The 17,031-nt window shown below is 42.7% G+C and overlaps 1 protein-coding gene across 2 annotated transcripts in view; it reads right to left on the reverse strand.

Annotated features, from left to right (window-relative positions):
• The window catches only part of SLCO5A1 (solute carrier organic anion transporter family member 5A1), a 167,658-nt gene that overhangs the window by 13,251 nt on the left and 137,376 nt on the right, over positions 1 to 17,031 (reverse strand). For both annotated transcript variants that reach the window (XM_075353201.1, XM_075353200.1), the window contains 2 exons: positions 11,827 to 12,025; positions 7,219 to 7,378 (listed from right to left, as the gene is read on the reverse strand). In XM_075353201.1, the coding sequence (XP_075209316.1) occupies positions 7,219 to 7,378; positions 11,827 to 12,025 (359 nt within the window). The remainder of the gene's footprint in view (positions 1 to 7,218; positions 7,379 to 11,826; positions 12,026 to 17,031) is intronic.

Genomic DNA, 17,031 nt, shown 5'->3' on the forward strand with positions numbered 1-17,031 from the left:
TGGTCTGATGAGTCCAAATTTGAGATCTTTGGATCCAACCACCATGTCTTTGTAGAAAAGGTGAACGGATGGACTCTACATGCCTGGTTCCCACCGTGAAGCATGGAGGAGGAGGTGTGATGGTGTGGGGGTGCTTTGCTGGTGACACTGTTGGGGATTTATTCAAAATTGAAGGCATACAGAACCAGCATGGCTACCACAGCATCTTGCAGCGGTGTGCTATTCCATCCGGTTTGCGTTTAGTTGGACCATCATTTATTTTTCAACAGGACAATGACCCCAAACACACCTCCAGGCTGTGTAAGGGCTATTTAACTAAGAAGGAGAGTGATGGGGTGCTGCGCCAGATGACCTGGTCTCCACAGTCACCAGACCTGAACCCAATCGAGATGGTTTGGGGTGAGCTGGACCGCAGAGTGAAGACAAAAGCGCCAACAAGTGCTAAGCATCTCTGGGAACTCCTTCAAGACTGTTGGAAAACCATTTCCGGTGACTACCTCTTGAAGCTCATCAAGAGAATGCCAAGAGTGTGCAAAGCAGTAATCAAAGCAAAAGGTGGCTACTTTGATGAATCTAGATAGAATATAAGACATATTTTCAGTTGTTTCACACTTTTTTAAATATTTCATTCCACATGTTTAAATTCATAGTTTTGATGCCTTCAATGTGAATCTACAATTTTCAGAGTCCTGAAAATAAAGAAAACTCTTTGATTGAGAAGGTGTGTCCAAACCTTTGGTCTGTACTGTATATATACTGCTCAAAAAAAATAAACAGAATACTTAAACAGCAAATAGACACTGAACTATTACTTCACCCACATGTCAAGTGCTGCTGCTCCGCTGGTCTCCTCACTATCCTTCACCTTAACATGCTGGAGTAATAAAGCTCACGTGACCACTGCAGCCATGCACAGGAGTTATGATGATCATATTCATTGTTTCATGTTAGCACATTCGCTGCTTTTAATGTGTTTTTGTATCTTCGACAACATTTTAAAGTTTTAGATCAGATTAAAACCAGATTATAGAGCATTACAAGGAAGAACTCAGCATCACTAATTCAATTGTTTCTCCAAAAGGTGGGCAACACTAAACAACAATGCTGTAACTTGAAACGTGAGGGTCCAAATGCAAAATCTCCTATAATGCCTTGAACTATCACAGATGTTTAATAGTATTGGTCTTCTTATATGGAGGGGTTTTTTTCTATTTGTGTGGGGTACTGTGAAGATATACACTGTGTGGGGTGCTGTAAAGTCATCACACTATGTGTGGAGGCATATGAGGACATCATATTGTGTGGGGAAAAATGGAGGCATCATACTTTGTGGGTCAGTGGGGGTATCAATGTGTGGGGAGCAGTGGCTGTTTTATACTGTGTGTGAAGCAGTTGGGTTATCATACTGTGTGGGGGCTCTAGGGTTTCTGTTGTCTAGGAGGGGTATCATATTGTGTGGGAAACTGTGAGGGCATTATAATGTGCAGGGGGGTGTTTGGACATCATATTATGCATGTGGGATGTGGGGAAACTGGGGGGATCATACTGTCTATAGGAGTATGTGGGGACATAGTTTTGTGTTGTGCAATGGGAGTATTTTATTGTGTATGGAGCAGTGGTGGTATCATACTGTGTTGGGCGCTGTGGATTATCATACTATTTATATGGTTTGGGGACATTGTACTGTGTGGGGACCTGTGTGGTATCATACTGGGTAAAGGACTTTGAGGTATCATACTGTGTGGAGAACTGTGGAGGAATAGTACTGTGTATGGGTGTATGTTGGGGTGTCATACTGTATGTGGGTCATTGGGGGTATCATACTGTGGGTTGGACAGTGGTACAATCATACTAGGGTAATCGTGTGTGGAAGCATCATACTGTGTGTGTGGGAGTACTGTGGGGATGTTATACTATGTAAGTGTAGCTGTGGAGGCATGATACTGTGTTTGGAAGCTCAGGGGCACCATAATATGTGTGTGGGATGCTATGGAGGTATTATTCTATGGCACCTCATACTAAGTGTAGGGGTGCTGTGGGGGCTAATATATTGTGTGTAGGCGGAGATATTGGTCATCATTTTGTGTGTGGGAGCCGTGGAGGCAGCATGCGCTGTGTGAAGTGCAGTGGAGGTATTATACTGTGTGTGTAGCTGGGGGGCATCATACTGTTTCAAGGTAACTGTCGGCATTATACAGTGTGTGACAGCATCATACTGTGCGGGAGGGCAGTGGAGTATAATTTTGAGCGGGAAGCTATGGGGGCATCATACTGTATAGGGGTGACTATGGGCATCATTATGTGTGCTAGACTGTGGGGGCAATCCTACTGTATGGAGGCAGTGTGTAAATGGGCTTTAAAGTCATCATACTGTGTGGAGTGGGCTGTGGAGACATCATATATATTGCATGGTGGGGGAGCTGTTGATCAAGGTACATTTATTATATATATTCAAGATATATAGCAGGAACAGTATTATTTACTGCTTTTATCAGCTTTATAAAAAGAAGTACTGGTAAATTACAGGGTTTTGATTAGCAGCTAATGGTAAGGATACATGTTACAATAAGCCCGAACGTAACAGATTAGTAGTAGCAGTGAGTCCTCTGAATAATAAGCGATACAGCTATAAACAACTAATATTGAGCAAAATATAGTTCAGCATATGTTGATTTGGCCAACCACCACCGTCATGGTCTCTCATGTTGGAAAATTAATTCTCCACCCCTGGACTAGAGCTAGCTTATTTTACAACGATTACTTCACTTTTATAATCCACATAGACCCTATACTGGAGACAACTCAAACTGGTATTGAGCTCCTAAAGGTGGTGTCACACATAGCGACGCAGCAGCGATCACGACCAGCGATCTGACCTTATCAGGATCGCTGCGGCGTCGTTACATGGTCGCTGCTCACTTCAGTTCGTCGCTCTCTCGCTGTGACACACAGCGATGTGTGCTTCACAGCAGGAGAGCAATGTCCAAAAAATGAAGCAGGACATTCAGCAACGACCGGCGACCTCACAGCAGGGGCCAGGTCGTTGCTGGATGTCACACACAGCGACAGCGACGGGACGTCGCTGCTACGTCACAGTAAAATGGTGACTTAGCAGCGACGTCGTTGTCGTCGTCACTATGTGTGACACCACCTTTAACTATGACCCTAATTAAGTCTCTTGATTTAAGAGAGTCTCACAACTAACATCTGACGAATGTAATTATAATACAGTTTGGCAGATGATTTTAATCAATATGAGCAACTATTTGCTAAGTGTAGCAACCAGACTCTGATTAGTTAGGAATATATTATTTAGATATATGCAACTGACACGGAAGGATATGACACGCGGTATAATTCAGTAATCAGATACATAACATAAATAAGTCAAGCAGAAGTACATACACCTGCAGCAAGACCATCAGATACAGGAAGAAACAATAACTCAGTGGTGATTCACAGGCTGCTGTAGTTGCCTTGGTTTAGATTTGACAGGCTGGAATGCCATAGATTTGTATTCTGTGTACAGAGATCACCTCTCATTTTGGAGATTGCTATAGCATATGGCCAGTCCTACGCCCCAGATCGTTAATGTGACATTGTTATAGAAGAAGTAAGAAACAAGGAAGGGATGCACAGCCTAAAATGGACGAAGGAGTGCTGCCATATGTGTGAAAACAATATGTATACAAGGAAGAGAAAGGCACACATAAAATAGGCGCACATCAAAAATCAAGATAAAAGACCATATTATGTATTAAATATTTTTATTGGGTCAAAAAACCCAATAAAAATATTTAATACATGATATGGTCCTTTATATTGTTATAGAAGAAACTTCACCCCTTCATCCCTCGACAATTTTCCATTTTCGTTTTAGATTTTTCCTCACCTTCTTCCAAGAGCCATAACGTTTTTATTTTATTTTTTTTGCCAATATAGCCTCAGCAGGACAGATAAAAGTGCGCATGCGCAGAAATGTAATTGAGGCCTCTGTGTGGATAACGTAGGACCCTTCATCCACATGGATCTACGAAGGAGGACGACAATCGCAAGAAGATAGGAGTCGCCTGACTGAAACCAGTGACGCCCATTGGACCGGACCGCACCGCAGGTGAGTATAATAAACGTTGTTTTTTATGTCATACTGATCGGCCTGGGTTGTTGCATATAGTATTCTAGAATGCTGCATATAAGAGTCATAGGTTGTATGGGAAAATCCTGGTGACAGGTTCCCTTTAAGGGGTGAAAATAAATCACAAATTTGACAAAAAAAAATATTTTGCTTTTGTCACCATTTTCTAAGACCCATAGCGTTTTCATTTTCCAGTGTCTGAGGCTGTGTGGTGGGTTATTTTTTGCGCCTTGAGCTAATGTTTTTACTGATACCATTTTGGGGCAGATACAATTTTATGTTTGCTTTTTATTGCATTTTACCGTATTTTTCGGACCATAAGACGCACTTTTTTCCCCCCAAAGGTTGGGGGAAAGTGGGGGGTGCGTCTTATGGTCTGAATATAGGGCTGCGCGGAATGAGGGTGCTGCGGTGTAGTGGGTCATCTGGGGAACGAGCAGGCTGCAGCAGCCTGCCGTGACCACGTGGACCCGCTCATTTTATATGCATGCCCATCCTCCCGCCCATCATCTCTCAGCGCTGAAGCAGGTACTGACAGGTGGGCGGGGTGATGGGCGAGGGATAAACAGCCGGCCCGCATGATCACCCCTGGCAACTGCAGCCTGAAGTGATCATGTGCGGCTGTATTCACTGCTCCCCGCACATCATCATCAGTGCGAGGGGCAGTGAATCAGTACACATTACTCACCGTTCCCCTGCAGCACCGCCATCTCCTCCTGTCTCCTCCGGTCAGCTGACTTGCGTGGAGACTAGCGGTGCACACAGCGATGACGTTATCGCTGTGCGCACGTGTCCACACGCAGCCGCCGGCATAGACCGGAGGATCGCGATGCTGCAGGGGAACGGGGACGGCTCCACACAGCGGCGCTGCCGCTGACACAGATGGTAAGAGGAGCGGTGCTGCAGGGAGTGAGGTGAGGTGAGTATGAACGTTTATTTTTTTTTTTATGTGCCACAGGATGCGGCCATACACCAGGATGAGGGCATATAGCAGGATAGGGGTATATTATGTGCAGGCTGGGGAGTATATGAGCAGGCTGGGGAGTATATGAGCAGGCTGGGGAGTATATGAGCAGGCTGGGGAGTATATAGCAGGCTGGGGAGTATATGAGCAGGATAGGGGTTTATTATGAGCAGGCTGGGGAGTATATGAGCAGCATGGGGAGTATATGAGCAGGCTGGGGAGTATATGAGCAGGCTGGGGAGTATATGAGCAGGATGGGGAGTATATGAGCAGGATGGGGAGTATATGAGCAGGATAGTGGTTTATTATGAGCAGGCTGGGGAGTATATGAGCAGGCTGGGGAGTATATGAGCAGGCTGGGGAGTATATGAGCAGGCACTCCTCTAGGAATTTATCTGCAGAGGACTTTGACTCCATGGGTGTTTTCGAGAAACAATCAGCAATGGATGTTGCTGACTGAAAGTTGCATATCTGCCCAGTACATTGTAGTGTACATTCATTGTTCGCATTCATTTCTCATGTTTCTGGAGAAATCGACCCTGTAAATTAGGCGGGCTCTGCTCACTATAATAATGCCAAACATGTGAATGTTCAGAAGGGAGCATAGATTTTCCTAGATTTCTTTTTGGGGGGCAGCCATAGCACCTTTCCAGAGCTTTGTACTACCAGTAACATGTAAGCCCCCTATATTTCCCTTAACAAATTATGGACCTAAGTGGGGACTTTTGTTTATTTTTTTTTTTTGCGGTTGGAGTTGAAGCGTTTATTGGAAATATTTTACATAAAAATTTGGATCACATTTATTCTGGAGTCTATGCTGAGCACTTACATTGGGGGTTTCCATCTAAATGTCTGAATGGCAAAATTCAGACGACACCCCTGAGGAATCCATTCACTATAATGATGCAGCAACAATACTCTGGACTCCGTCTGGGCTCTGTTCAAAGTTGTCCTTTGTCCACTTTTCAGAAGTGCTCAAAACTGTGGTCGACCGCACTTTTATGCACCACTGAAGAGACAGACACTGCCCTCTTCCTCAATATAGAGAATCTTCCTCTGGGTATTGTCTCTGAATCATGTATTTGTGCAATATTGTGGAAGAAACAGCACAGTAGGGTCTTTCCCTATAAAAGGAAAATGAAAGACAGAGCAGGCCACTCACCCTGTGTGATTGTGTGACACACAACCAGTATAGAAGCGGTAACAGTGGCCACAAGGTCCATGAGCCATAAGGCCAGGTGTAACAGATAGGATACCTTTTGTTCAGAAATTGGATGTTTTATTTCAGAAATATGTGCAAGTAAAGTTCCAGCAATGCACTGCTATTTGATTGACAGGTGCAACAGGAAGGGAATATGTGGGTCTGGTCTTGCTATCTATTCGGGTATGCCTGCCTGGACCTTCCTCCCCCTGTTGCCGTCATAGATGTTAGTTCCAGCATAGGCAGAGAAACAGAGGAGGGAATAGATCGCAAGACCCGACCCACATATTCTCTTCCCGTTGCACCTGTCAATCAAAAAGCAGTGCATTACTAGAACTTTACATGCACATATTTCTGAAATAAAACCTCCAATCTCTCAACAAAAGCTATGCTTCTATCCAGCATCCTAGTGCCAGGATAGCACTGGCTTTACTTTACGATGTGTCCCCACAGTGGCATAAATACTGGCATAGTTAGTGGCCCATTAGTGGCTTACTCTCCTATATGACGTAATCATGGTAAAATCCTAAAAATGTAAATAGCAATCTTGAAAGTATTATAAAGGAGATACGTGATGCCAAGAAATTATCTAAATCTTATTTTTATTTCAAATGATACTTAAGTGCCCACTTTACAGATAATAAGGATACTTTCGATAGGAAATTTTCTACATCTATATTATTTTTGCTTTAATTATTGTATTTTCTATAACTGTTACTTATCATTGTGTGAGAACCTCTACATTGTAAAGCGCTGTGGAATATGTTGGCGCTATATAAAAAAATATTTTTATTATTTTATTAATTATATCATAAATGCAGGGTACAGAAAGAGCCTTGGCTACAATGACAAAAATGTGTCTGCCTCACTAATAACTGGAAACAGTCAGCAGGCAAGTAGCTAACATTTTGTACTTACAGCAATGCTTTGATTTCCCACATTGATGCATCCAGCAAGACAAGGATTGAAGTATGTAATTCCATCTGATCCACACACTGGCTCGTATTCATGGATTTTACAACCGCAGTTAACATTACAGCCACCTGTTAGATTCCTGTGTGCCATCGTTAGTGTGGGTCTGCGTGAGAGATAAATTACAGTAACGATACAGAGTTACGTAACATGTTTCATTAAATCATTTACCATAAGGATCTTTATAAACGATCTTGGGAACTTGTGGAGTTCCAGCAATCGTGGAGCTACAAGTTCTTGTTCTCCTTAGTCACACATGCAAAAGTCATTTTTTCGACAGAATAATAATACATATGCTGTGTATATATATATATGAGTTGTTAAAATGAGCTGCAAACTTAGTAAAAAGGGTTGTCCGATATAGAAAAAGCATCTGTATACTGAAAATATCTATTTATAGTGTCGTGTGAAAGAGACCTAAACCTTTCCCGTTTTAGGTCAATCAGGAACCAAAATTAATTATATTTGCCAAATGTCAGAATATTGAGAGAGAATGTTTTAAGGCATTTTTATTACTTTCTGCAAAGTCAAAAGTTTACCTACATTTTATTAGTTTTTGGTACCATTGCACTTAAACTGTCTGACTTACTAAAAATGTAAACTTACATTTTTAGGCGCAAAATAGTAAAAATGCAGTGACATGACAAAAATCTGCATAACTAATCAAATGCTAAATAGTTGCAAGTCAGTTATATGTATGAGATAGCCAAAATGATTTTCAATAAAATTAAGGTAGGCTCACTCTCAAAGCTATAGTGGAAGGTGAGATATGGAGCCTAAAAGTCTACATTTCAAAGCATTGCTATCTTTTTGCTCATCAGTGTATATATATGGACCTAGTTGGCCAGAGATCCTAAAATCCCTTTTAAATGACAACAGCCATTGTCAGCAGGGCCATATTTATAACTAGGCACAGGAGGGTACGTCGCTACATCGTCAGGAGGGAGGAAATAGCACTTTACAGAGATGTTATTTATTGATTTTTTTTTCTCACATAAGAGCTGAAGTAACAGTATTAAATATCTGTAGACGTCATCCAATCTTTGTATTGCTACACACAATGTCTATCTGGTCTTGCTAGAGCTAAAGCCCACACCCCGGCTCCTTGAAGTCCTACTCCTGTGGTGTACAGAAAGCCAGAGGTCAGTTACGGGCAGGTACAGTATGTTGTGTAAATGCATAGCATGTTAATGTGTGTATGATGTATGTAGGAGCAGTAGGACTTCTGTTGAGTATGGTTGGGGTCTGTAGCTATTCCCAGACAGACAAACAATGAGTGGAGCAAACCTTTATGGAGATTACCACCTCTCCTATAAAAGCACTTTGGAACATCAGTACTCATCAACCGAAGGCTTTTTGAGCAGTATACATACACACACAGACACACATATAGATATACAGTACATGTGCATTTATGTGGCTTATCCCGTATATACACACGGTGATGTAGTCACATATAGCTATATATGAAGTTATATATACAGTACATTTGTTTCTATGTGTGTACTATAGGTAGCACTTATTAAAGAGGTTGCCTGGATTAAAAACCTGATCAGCCTCCTCCTACCTGTCGTCATCCCTGCCTCTTGGTCTGATTAGTAGACACCACTTCGTCATCGTTGTGACACAGATTACACAAGACACTGTGCCAGGCCTATTAATCAGAAGAGGCATCAGCAATGCCAGCAGGTAGGAGGAGGACTTTAGGGCTCTTGCCTGGCAGTCCCAGACTACCGACATCGAAGTATTTCATATAATTTCCTACTATTAAAAAAGAAAATAATACATTTGAGACAACCCCTTTAAATTAATACCATACCTGCCAACTCTAGGGACATGTATGTCAGGAGTGTCCCAGTAAACGGGCAGATCACAGTGAATTTGGCAGCACTAACTATAAACCTGCCTTTTTTTGACCATTTCACCACCTGGCTACTACATTCCTTTCCACCGACATCCCCACCATCATCATGGGTAACTTTAACATCCCCATTGACACTTCTCACTCATCTGTCTCTAAACTTCTAACATTCGCTTCCTCCTTTGACCTCACTCAATGGTCCTCTGCAGCTACTCACAAAGAAGGCCACACACTGGACCTCATCTTCATTCACCTCTGTTCCCTATCTACCCTCTCTAACTCGCCTCTCCGTCTATCTGACCACAACCTACCCACATTCTCTTCCCTCTCTTCTCTAAGTACACAACCCCCCTCCAAAAACGTCCACACCCCCGCAGAAATCTCAATCACCTTGATTTACACTCACTTTCTCAGTCTGTTTTCCCTCTTGCAGACATTGCTTCTTCACATGATGCAGATGCTGCTGCCACTTTATACAACACCACCATCCCTGAAGCTCTCGAATCAGCTGCCCCTCTCACACACACCAAAACCTACACAATCAACAGGCAACCCTGGCACACGAACCAGACTAAAGAATTGAGACGGACTTCCAAAATAGCTGAGCGCAGATGGAAGAGGTCTCATTCCACTGAGCACTTCCTTACATACAAACAGGCTCTCACCACTTTCAAGTCCGCCCTCACTGCTGCCAAACAAACCTACTTCTCATCCCTCATATCCTCTCTATCTCACAACCCTAAACAGCTATTCAACACTTTAACTCTCTCTTCTGTCCCCCAGCACCACCTCCCTCTACTCTCATCTCATCTGAAGACTTTGCCTCTTTCTTCAAGCAGAAGACTGACACCATCAGAGCAAGCTTTGGCCCACAATCACCACAGCCACTCCTCACAACTACTCAGCCTTCTTCGTCCAAATCCAGCTTCTCCACCATGACGGAAGTTCATCTTTCCACTCTACTCTCAAGATCACATCTCACAACCTGCCTGCTTGATCCACTCCCATCCCACCTCATCCCCAATCTAACCACAGTCTTCATCCCAACCCTAGCTCATCTCTTCAACCTATCACTAACAACTGGTGTATTCCCTTCATGCTTTAAACATGCCTCCATCCCACCCATCCTCAAAAAGCCCTCCCTTGATCCTTCCTCTGTGTCAAACTATCGTCCCATATCACTTCTCCCTTATGTCTCAAAACTACTGGAACAGCATATCCATCTTGAACTGTCCTCATACCTCTCTTCCTGCTCCCTCTTTGACCGATTACAATCTGGCTTCCGACCCCATCATTCCACTGAAACTGCCCTAACCAAAGTCACTAACGACCTACTAACCGCAAAATCCAAGCGACACTACTCTGTCCTCCTCCTTCTGGACCTGTGCTCTGCCTTTGACACAGTAGACCACTCCCTTCTACTACAAATTCTCTCATCTCTGGGCATCACAGACTTGGCGCTATCTTGGATCTCCTCATACTTAACCGTCCAAACTTTCAGCGTTTCCTACTCTCACACCACTTCCTCAGCTCGCCCCCTATCTGTCGGTGTCCCCCAAGGTTCAGTTCTTAGACCCCTGCTGTTCTCCATTTACACCCTTGGCCTGGGACAGCTCATAGAGTCCCACGGCTTTCAGTATCATCTCTACGCTGATGATACGCAGATCTACCTCTCTGGACCTGACATCACCTTCCTATTAACCAGAATCCCACAATGTCTGTCTGCTATTTCATCCTTTTTCTCTGCGCGATTCTTAAAATTGAACATGGACAAAACAGAATTCATTGTCCTTCCCCCCATCACTCAACTCCACCACCTGACATATCCATCAATGTTAATGGCTGCCCACTCTCCCCGGGCCTACGTGCTCGCTGCCTGGGAGTAATCATAGACTCTGATCTCTCTTTCAAGCCACACATCCAAGCCCTCTTCACCTCCTCCACCCCTACAACCTATTCTAAACTATGCTGCCCGGCTAATCCACCTGTCCCCCCGCTACTCCCCGACCTCTCCTCTCTGCTAATCCCTTCATTGGCTTCCCATTGCCCAACAACTCCAGTTCAAAACCCTAACCATGATCTACAAGGCCATCCACAACCTGTCTCCTCCCTACATCTCTGACCTAGTCTCGTGCTATTTACCTGCACGTAACCTTCGATCCTCACAAGATCTCCTTCTCTACTCCCCTCTCATCTCTTCTTCCCACCATCGCATCCAACATTTCTCCTGTGCCTCCCCCATACTCTGGAATGCTCTGCCACAACACATCAGACTCTCACCTACCTTGACAAGCTTCAAAAGGAACCTGAAGACCCACCTCTTCTGACAAGCCTACAACCTGCCGTAACCCTCAGTCTGATACAGCGCCGCACAATCATCTCTACCCTCACCTACTGTATCCTCACCTATCCCTTGTAGACTGTGATCCCTCGCAGGCAGGGACCTCTATCCTCCTGTACCTGTCTGTGCCTTGTATTGTTTATGATTATTGTACTTGTCCCTATTATGTATACCCCCTTCACATGTAAAGCGCCATGGAATTCATGGCGCTATAATAATAAATAATGATAATAATAACAAACAGAGCCCTGGCAGACAGGGTGTTGACTAAGAAAACCAGCGCGTGTCAACAGCAGCGCTCTGTCACCACAGTGAATGATCTCCGGTACGGTCTGATGTGCTGCGTACTTACCCAGTCGTGTACGGTATATTGATTCCACCAAGATTGATACTTTCACATCCTACAATGAAAAGGGTGGAAAAGCAGAGCAAGGAGACGCCGCTACAGATCATGGCCAGTTTTGCGGATTCCCTTGCACTCAGTTTCAGCTTCTTGATGATGTAACCACCAAGCACAATGCCCACACCAGCACTTGGGACAATGATAAGACCTAAAATCAGAAAAAAAGAGATCATCATCACCTGATTAACAGCGGAAAACAATCTTTCATTACAATATATTTGTGTATAAGGCTATGTGTGCACACTGCAGTTTTGCTTCTCCAGCGAAAAACGCACCCTCTGGCAGAAAACCGCACCTACCTGCGGAAAAACTGCACCAAAAACGCATGTGTTTTTACCGTGTTTTTGCCCCTACGTTATTTTAACATTGTCAATGGCAAAACACAGGGAAAACGCAGAAAAGAAGACATGCTACTTCTTTTTACTGCAGAAAAAAGAAGCAACGTGTGCACAGCATTTCGGATTTCTCATAGACTTTGCTGGGGAAGGGCTGCAGGAAGGTTATGAACAAAAACTGCACCAATTATGAACCCAAAACTGCAGCAAATCCGCGGCAAAAAACGCAGAGTGCGCACAGAGCCTTGAAAAGTTTTATTTCTCTGGACACAAAGCTGTAAGATGCTCAGACTGATCGAATTATAAAAAAATAAAGATGAACTTATTAAGCAAGAAATTAAAGTTGATTCCCCCCTAGAGCAAAGAAGAAAAAAAAAATATACATTTTTTTTCAGCTTACATTACAGGTTGTTTTTTTCTTGTCTGTTTTATATATTGTCTAATACTACTATAATATGTCCAGAAATTATCCTGACTCTCATAGTCTTGATCCATCCTGTTTGAGGAGGCGGTTTCTTTTCATCAGCATTCTGCCAGCACTATAGGTACTAGAATTTTCTCTCAATCACATCCTACTCATGAATTGTACCAGCATTGTCTAAAAGCTTGCCTGCTCCAAACTGAAACCCCACCTGTAGGGTTTGATAGATAGGAGAGCAGAAGCAGAGAGACAAGTTCTGAGATTATATAGAATATGTGACAATGGGCATTTGACAGAAAGTTAAACAGACGGGAAACCCTTTGAAGTAATTTTTTAGAGGTAAAACAACAGCCAACCTGAGCAATAGATAGTTTAATATACAAGTTTTATACAGACATGCATGCATGGAAACTCTTTTGGAAAGTAAATAATGCAAATGTCATTTAGGCTATGTGCCCACGTTGCGTTCTGTCTCTGCAGAAAATTCTGCAGCGATTTGAACAGCACACGTGCGCTTCAAATCGCTGCAGAAAGAGTCTGTAATGAAAAAAAAAAGCCGATTTCATGCGCTCTGACTGCAGCCCGTCCCATAGACAGAGCGGGGGCTGCATGCAGAGCGCACGGAATAAATGACATGTCACTTCTTAGAACGCGCGCTTCGGGCAACAGCCGAAGCGCTGCGCTCTAATACGCCACGTGCGCACGTCTCCTGCATAATCTTCATAGATTATACTGGGGACGCAGGAAGCATGCAGTTACGCTGCGGTGCAGATCGCAGCGTAACTGCATGCAAATGCGCAACGTGCGCACATAGCCTTAGTTATATTTGTCACTGCAGCATTGGCACCCTAATTCTTACCCCAATTTTCTGACACTATTGGCACACTACACACCCTTCATGCTTTTGTAGTACAGGTAATGTAAAACACACATTAGACATTGGAACCGGATCTAAAACAACCTAGGCCTGAGCCGCCATTCTAGATTTTTTTTCTCCAGCACAGTAAAGACCCTTATTTTCTCTATGAGATCATTCCCATTGATTTGGCATATCACTTGATTCCCTACTTTAGCTTTGGAGTAAAACTGTGCATCTGTCCGAGTCAGGCTGACCACATGCATCTGATACATGGAAACCCATCCTCAGACAAAACCAAATATGAGAAACTCACTGTGAGAGAACAGAATCCATTTTGTTTCCATCTTGTCTTATAGCCAATTATGTCATAGGGCTCAGCTAACACTGATGGGTGAGGAAGTTTCACATTTCTGTTCACACCCTTTTGTTTTTATTGGCTTATAAGTTGGAGCAAATTTTTCCTTTGTCTATGATGCTATATAAACTGGTCACATGTACTAATAAAGCAGAAACTTTCAGTACACCACAAAGGGTGTGTGCTGTATTGCTTTCCCAAGCGTTTGTAAAAAAAAAAAATCTCATTGATTTGGAGTTCCAAAGGCATAGAAGGAGTGTATTTCGCTCACAACACTAAGCAGATGCACATAGCCAAAATACTGTATGATTATATCACAAACTTTATAGCATATAACACAAAACAGGCTCCAGGCTAAAACATAATTAAAATTAGACTTACACCAGGAATTAACCAAATCAAGGCACAGTTTTGGATTATGCGATATAAAACGCTGTATAAAAAAATCTTAATTTGAGTATTCAAATTGATTTTTTTTTTTCATGATATGTGGGGCCTAATTTTTATGTTACTTTTATACCCAGTTTCTTTTTTGGTCAATATATTAGGAGGGGAGAGGGACATAAAGGAAATACATGTCTGTTTTTCACATTTTTTTCCCGTTTTCTATGATTCCAAAAGACCATTAAAATATATTTAAAATTTAGCTCCTTTTCCCATAATATTTATTTTTATACATTGTAAGACAATTATTTTTTCACAAAGCGATTCAAACAGGCGCTTATTCTTTATTTTTGTTATGCTTCTAATTTTATTCAATCATTCAATCACACAATATACACCAATAAGGACATAAAATATTTTTGGGAGGTTTTAAAATACATTTTTTTTTTTATTCTGATTTTCCTTGTAAATGTGGTTTGTATATTAGCCTGTGTTACAGAGCAAATTCAGCCTCTTGGCGGCATAGAAGAGCTGGTTAGGTGTGTTGCACCCTCTTGGCACCCACTGATCACAGCGGTCAGTGCTTCCTATAATCTAGACAAAGCACTTGTTCACTGCTGCGTATAGAGCAATCAAGAAGACAAGGATGATAATAAACCACCTCTGCCTTCTGTATAGGGAATCCTTCTGAGTTTGACAATCAGCTTCCCACTCCCACAGCTAAAAGATCTTGTGCAGCTGTAATACTACGCAGCATTTTTTTTTAACATCCCCACAGAGTAATATGCGGATTGATTTGACATTTCTATCTATGGGATGTCTGGAAATAATTTCAGAACATGAATAGTCTCAGTGCACACTAATAAGGTCTACTAGAAAAGAAGGTCAGAGTGGTATTACATTATGGTATTATGAGCTTTGCGTTTGATAAATTGAGAGTATTCTATATATACTGTGAGACTGTGACCGGGGTTATCTATGACGGCCGGTATGTCTCGCCCCGGCTGTGCTCCCTCCATGATAGAAAGTAAATCCACTCCAGGGTTAATGCTGTTTCCCTACAGGCTGAAGGAAGGGTTAAATGGAAACAGGAACGAGAGCAGGTGTGCCGGGTGTGAGGGAGTGAACAGAACTCCCTGAGCTCTCTGCTGGAGAGGCACATGTATATTGTTGTGGACTTTTGTTTTGGACATTAAAACCGTGTGCTGTGAACCTTAATGCCTGGATCCCGTGTCTTCTGCTGCGCAGCCGACCGTGCTACCTCACAATACATTTTTGCATTTCTATGAGTAAACCGCTTTTCTAATATTTTCTATTTATGAAATTTGGTCTATAAATTTGTTGTGATCTCTTTAATTTTAATGAACCCTCTTTCTAGTACAATTGATCAGTGATGTTTTGGCTCCTTTGTGTATGTCTTTCTTTAATTGTTTTAATTCAGTAGTTTTATATGGGATACATATTGTGATATGCAGATATTTTTGTGTTTACTAACTTAGTATTTTTCTGGTAACTGGTATTAGTAGTGAATAAAGGTGTTTTCCAATGTAAATAAATTATCAACTATCCTTTGGATTGGCAATCACTTATAGATTGATGTTGGCCTGACTGCTGGGACTAGAAATGAGTACATTTTTTTTAAGTAGAATTGAATTTAAAAAAAATATATACAAATGCAGATTTTTTTCTAATAAGCTTCTGTGTGCATCCAGCAAGATCGCGGCCACTGGCCACCATTTCTCTGAACTGTAAAGGGCTATCAATACACTTAAAAAAAATAAATAAAAAAAAAGAAATCCTTATACTCACCTCTCCAGGTCAGACAAGGTCACGGCTCCCCCAAATTGAATTTTCCAGGAAAATCTATGTAAACAGCCGAATTGCAATTTTGCCTGATACATCTCTAGCTATGACCATTAAAGATCATCACCAGAATAGGCATAACACAGCTTGACAATCTTTGGCAGTGCCATAATCTTTATAGGGATATGATGGGATACAAGTGTGCATGCATGATCAGCATTACACATACCTGCTTCACGCCAAGATGATTTGCTTGGGTGGGATGTGGAGAAACAGATACCACGTTCCAGTGATCATGTGGGATCCAGACGGAGAAGGGCCATTGTGCAAGAACAATATATGGGCCCTTTTCAGTCCAAAAGCTCATCATAATGCACAATTCCACTTATTTTGGAAGTAGAAATGGACCCCCTTACATACTGGGTCCCTGTGCAGCTACATAGGTTGCACCAATGATATCTCCACCTCTGGGTGGGAGTTATACCAATCTAGCACATATCCCCTATCTCGTGGATAGGTGATGATTTGTTTAAACTAGAATATCCATCTAACACATTTTCTCCACTCTAAAGGGGGCTTTAAACGCAACGACATCGCTAACGAGATGTCGTTGGGGTCACGGAATTCGTGACGCACATCCGGCGTCATTAGCGACTGTGTTGTGTGTGACACGTACGAGCGACCGCTAACGATCAAAAATACTCACCTAATTGTTGATCGTTGACACACCGTTCAAATCCCAAATATCGTTGATGGTGCAGGACGCAGGTTGGTCGTCGTTCCTGAGGCAGCACACATCGCTACGTGTGACACCCCAGGAATGACGAACAACACCGTACGTGCGTCCTCCGGCAATGAGGTGGGCGTGACTTTCAATCGGCTGCTCTACGCCCCTCCGCTTCTATTGGACGCCTGCCGTGTGACGTCGCTGTGACGCCACACGAACCGCACCCTTAGAAAAGAGGCAGTTCGCCGGCCACAACGACGTCGTTAGGCA

Source organism: Anomaloglossus baeobatrachus, chromosome 6 (genome assembly GCF_048569485.1).
Source record: "Anomaloglossus baeobatrachus isolate aAnoBae1 chromosome 6, aAnoBae1.hap1, whole genome shotgun sequence".
Lineage (NCBI taxonomy): Eukaryota > Metazoa > Chordata > Amphibia > Anura > Aromobatidae > Anomaloglossus > Anomaloglossus baeobatrachus.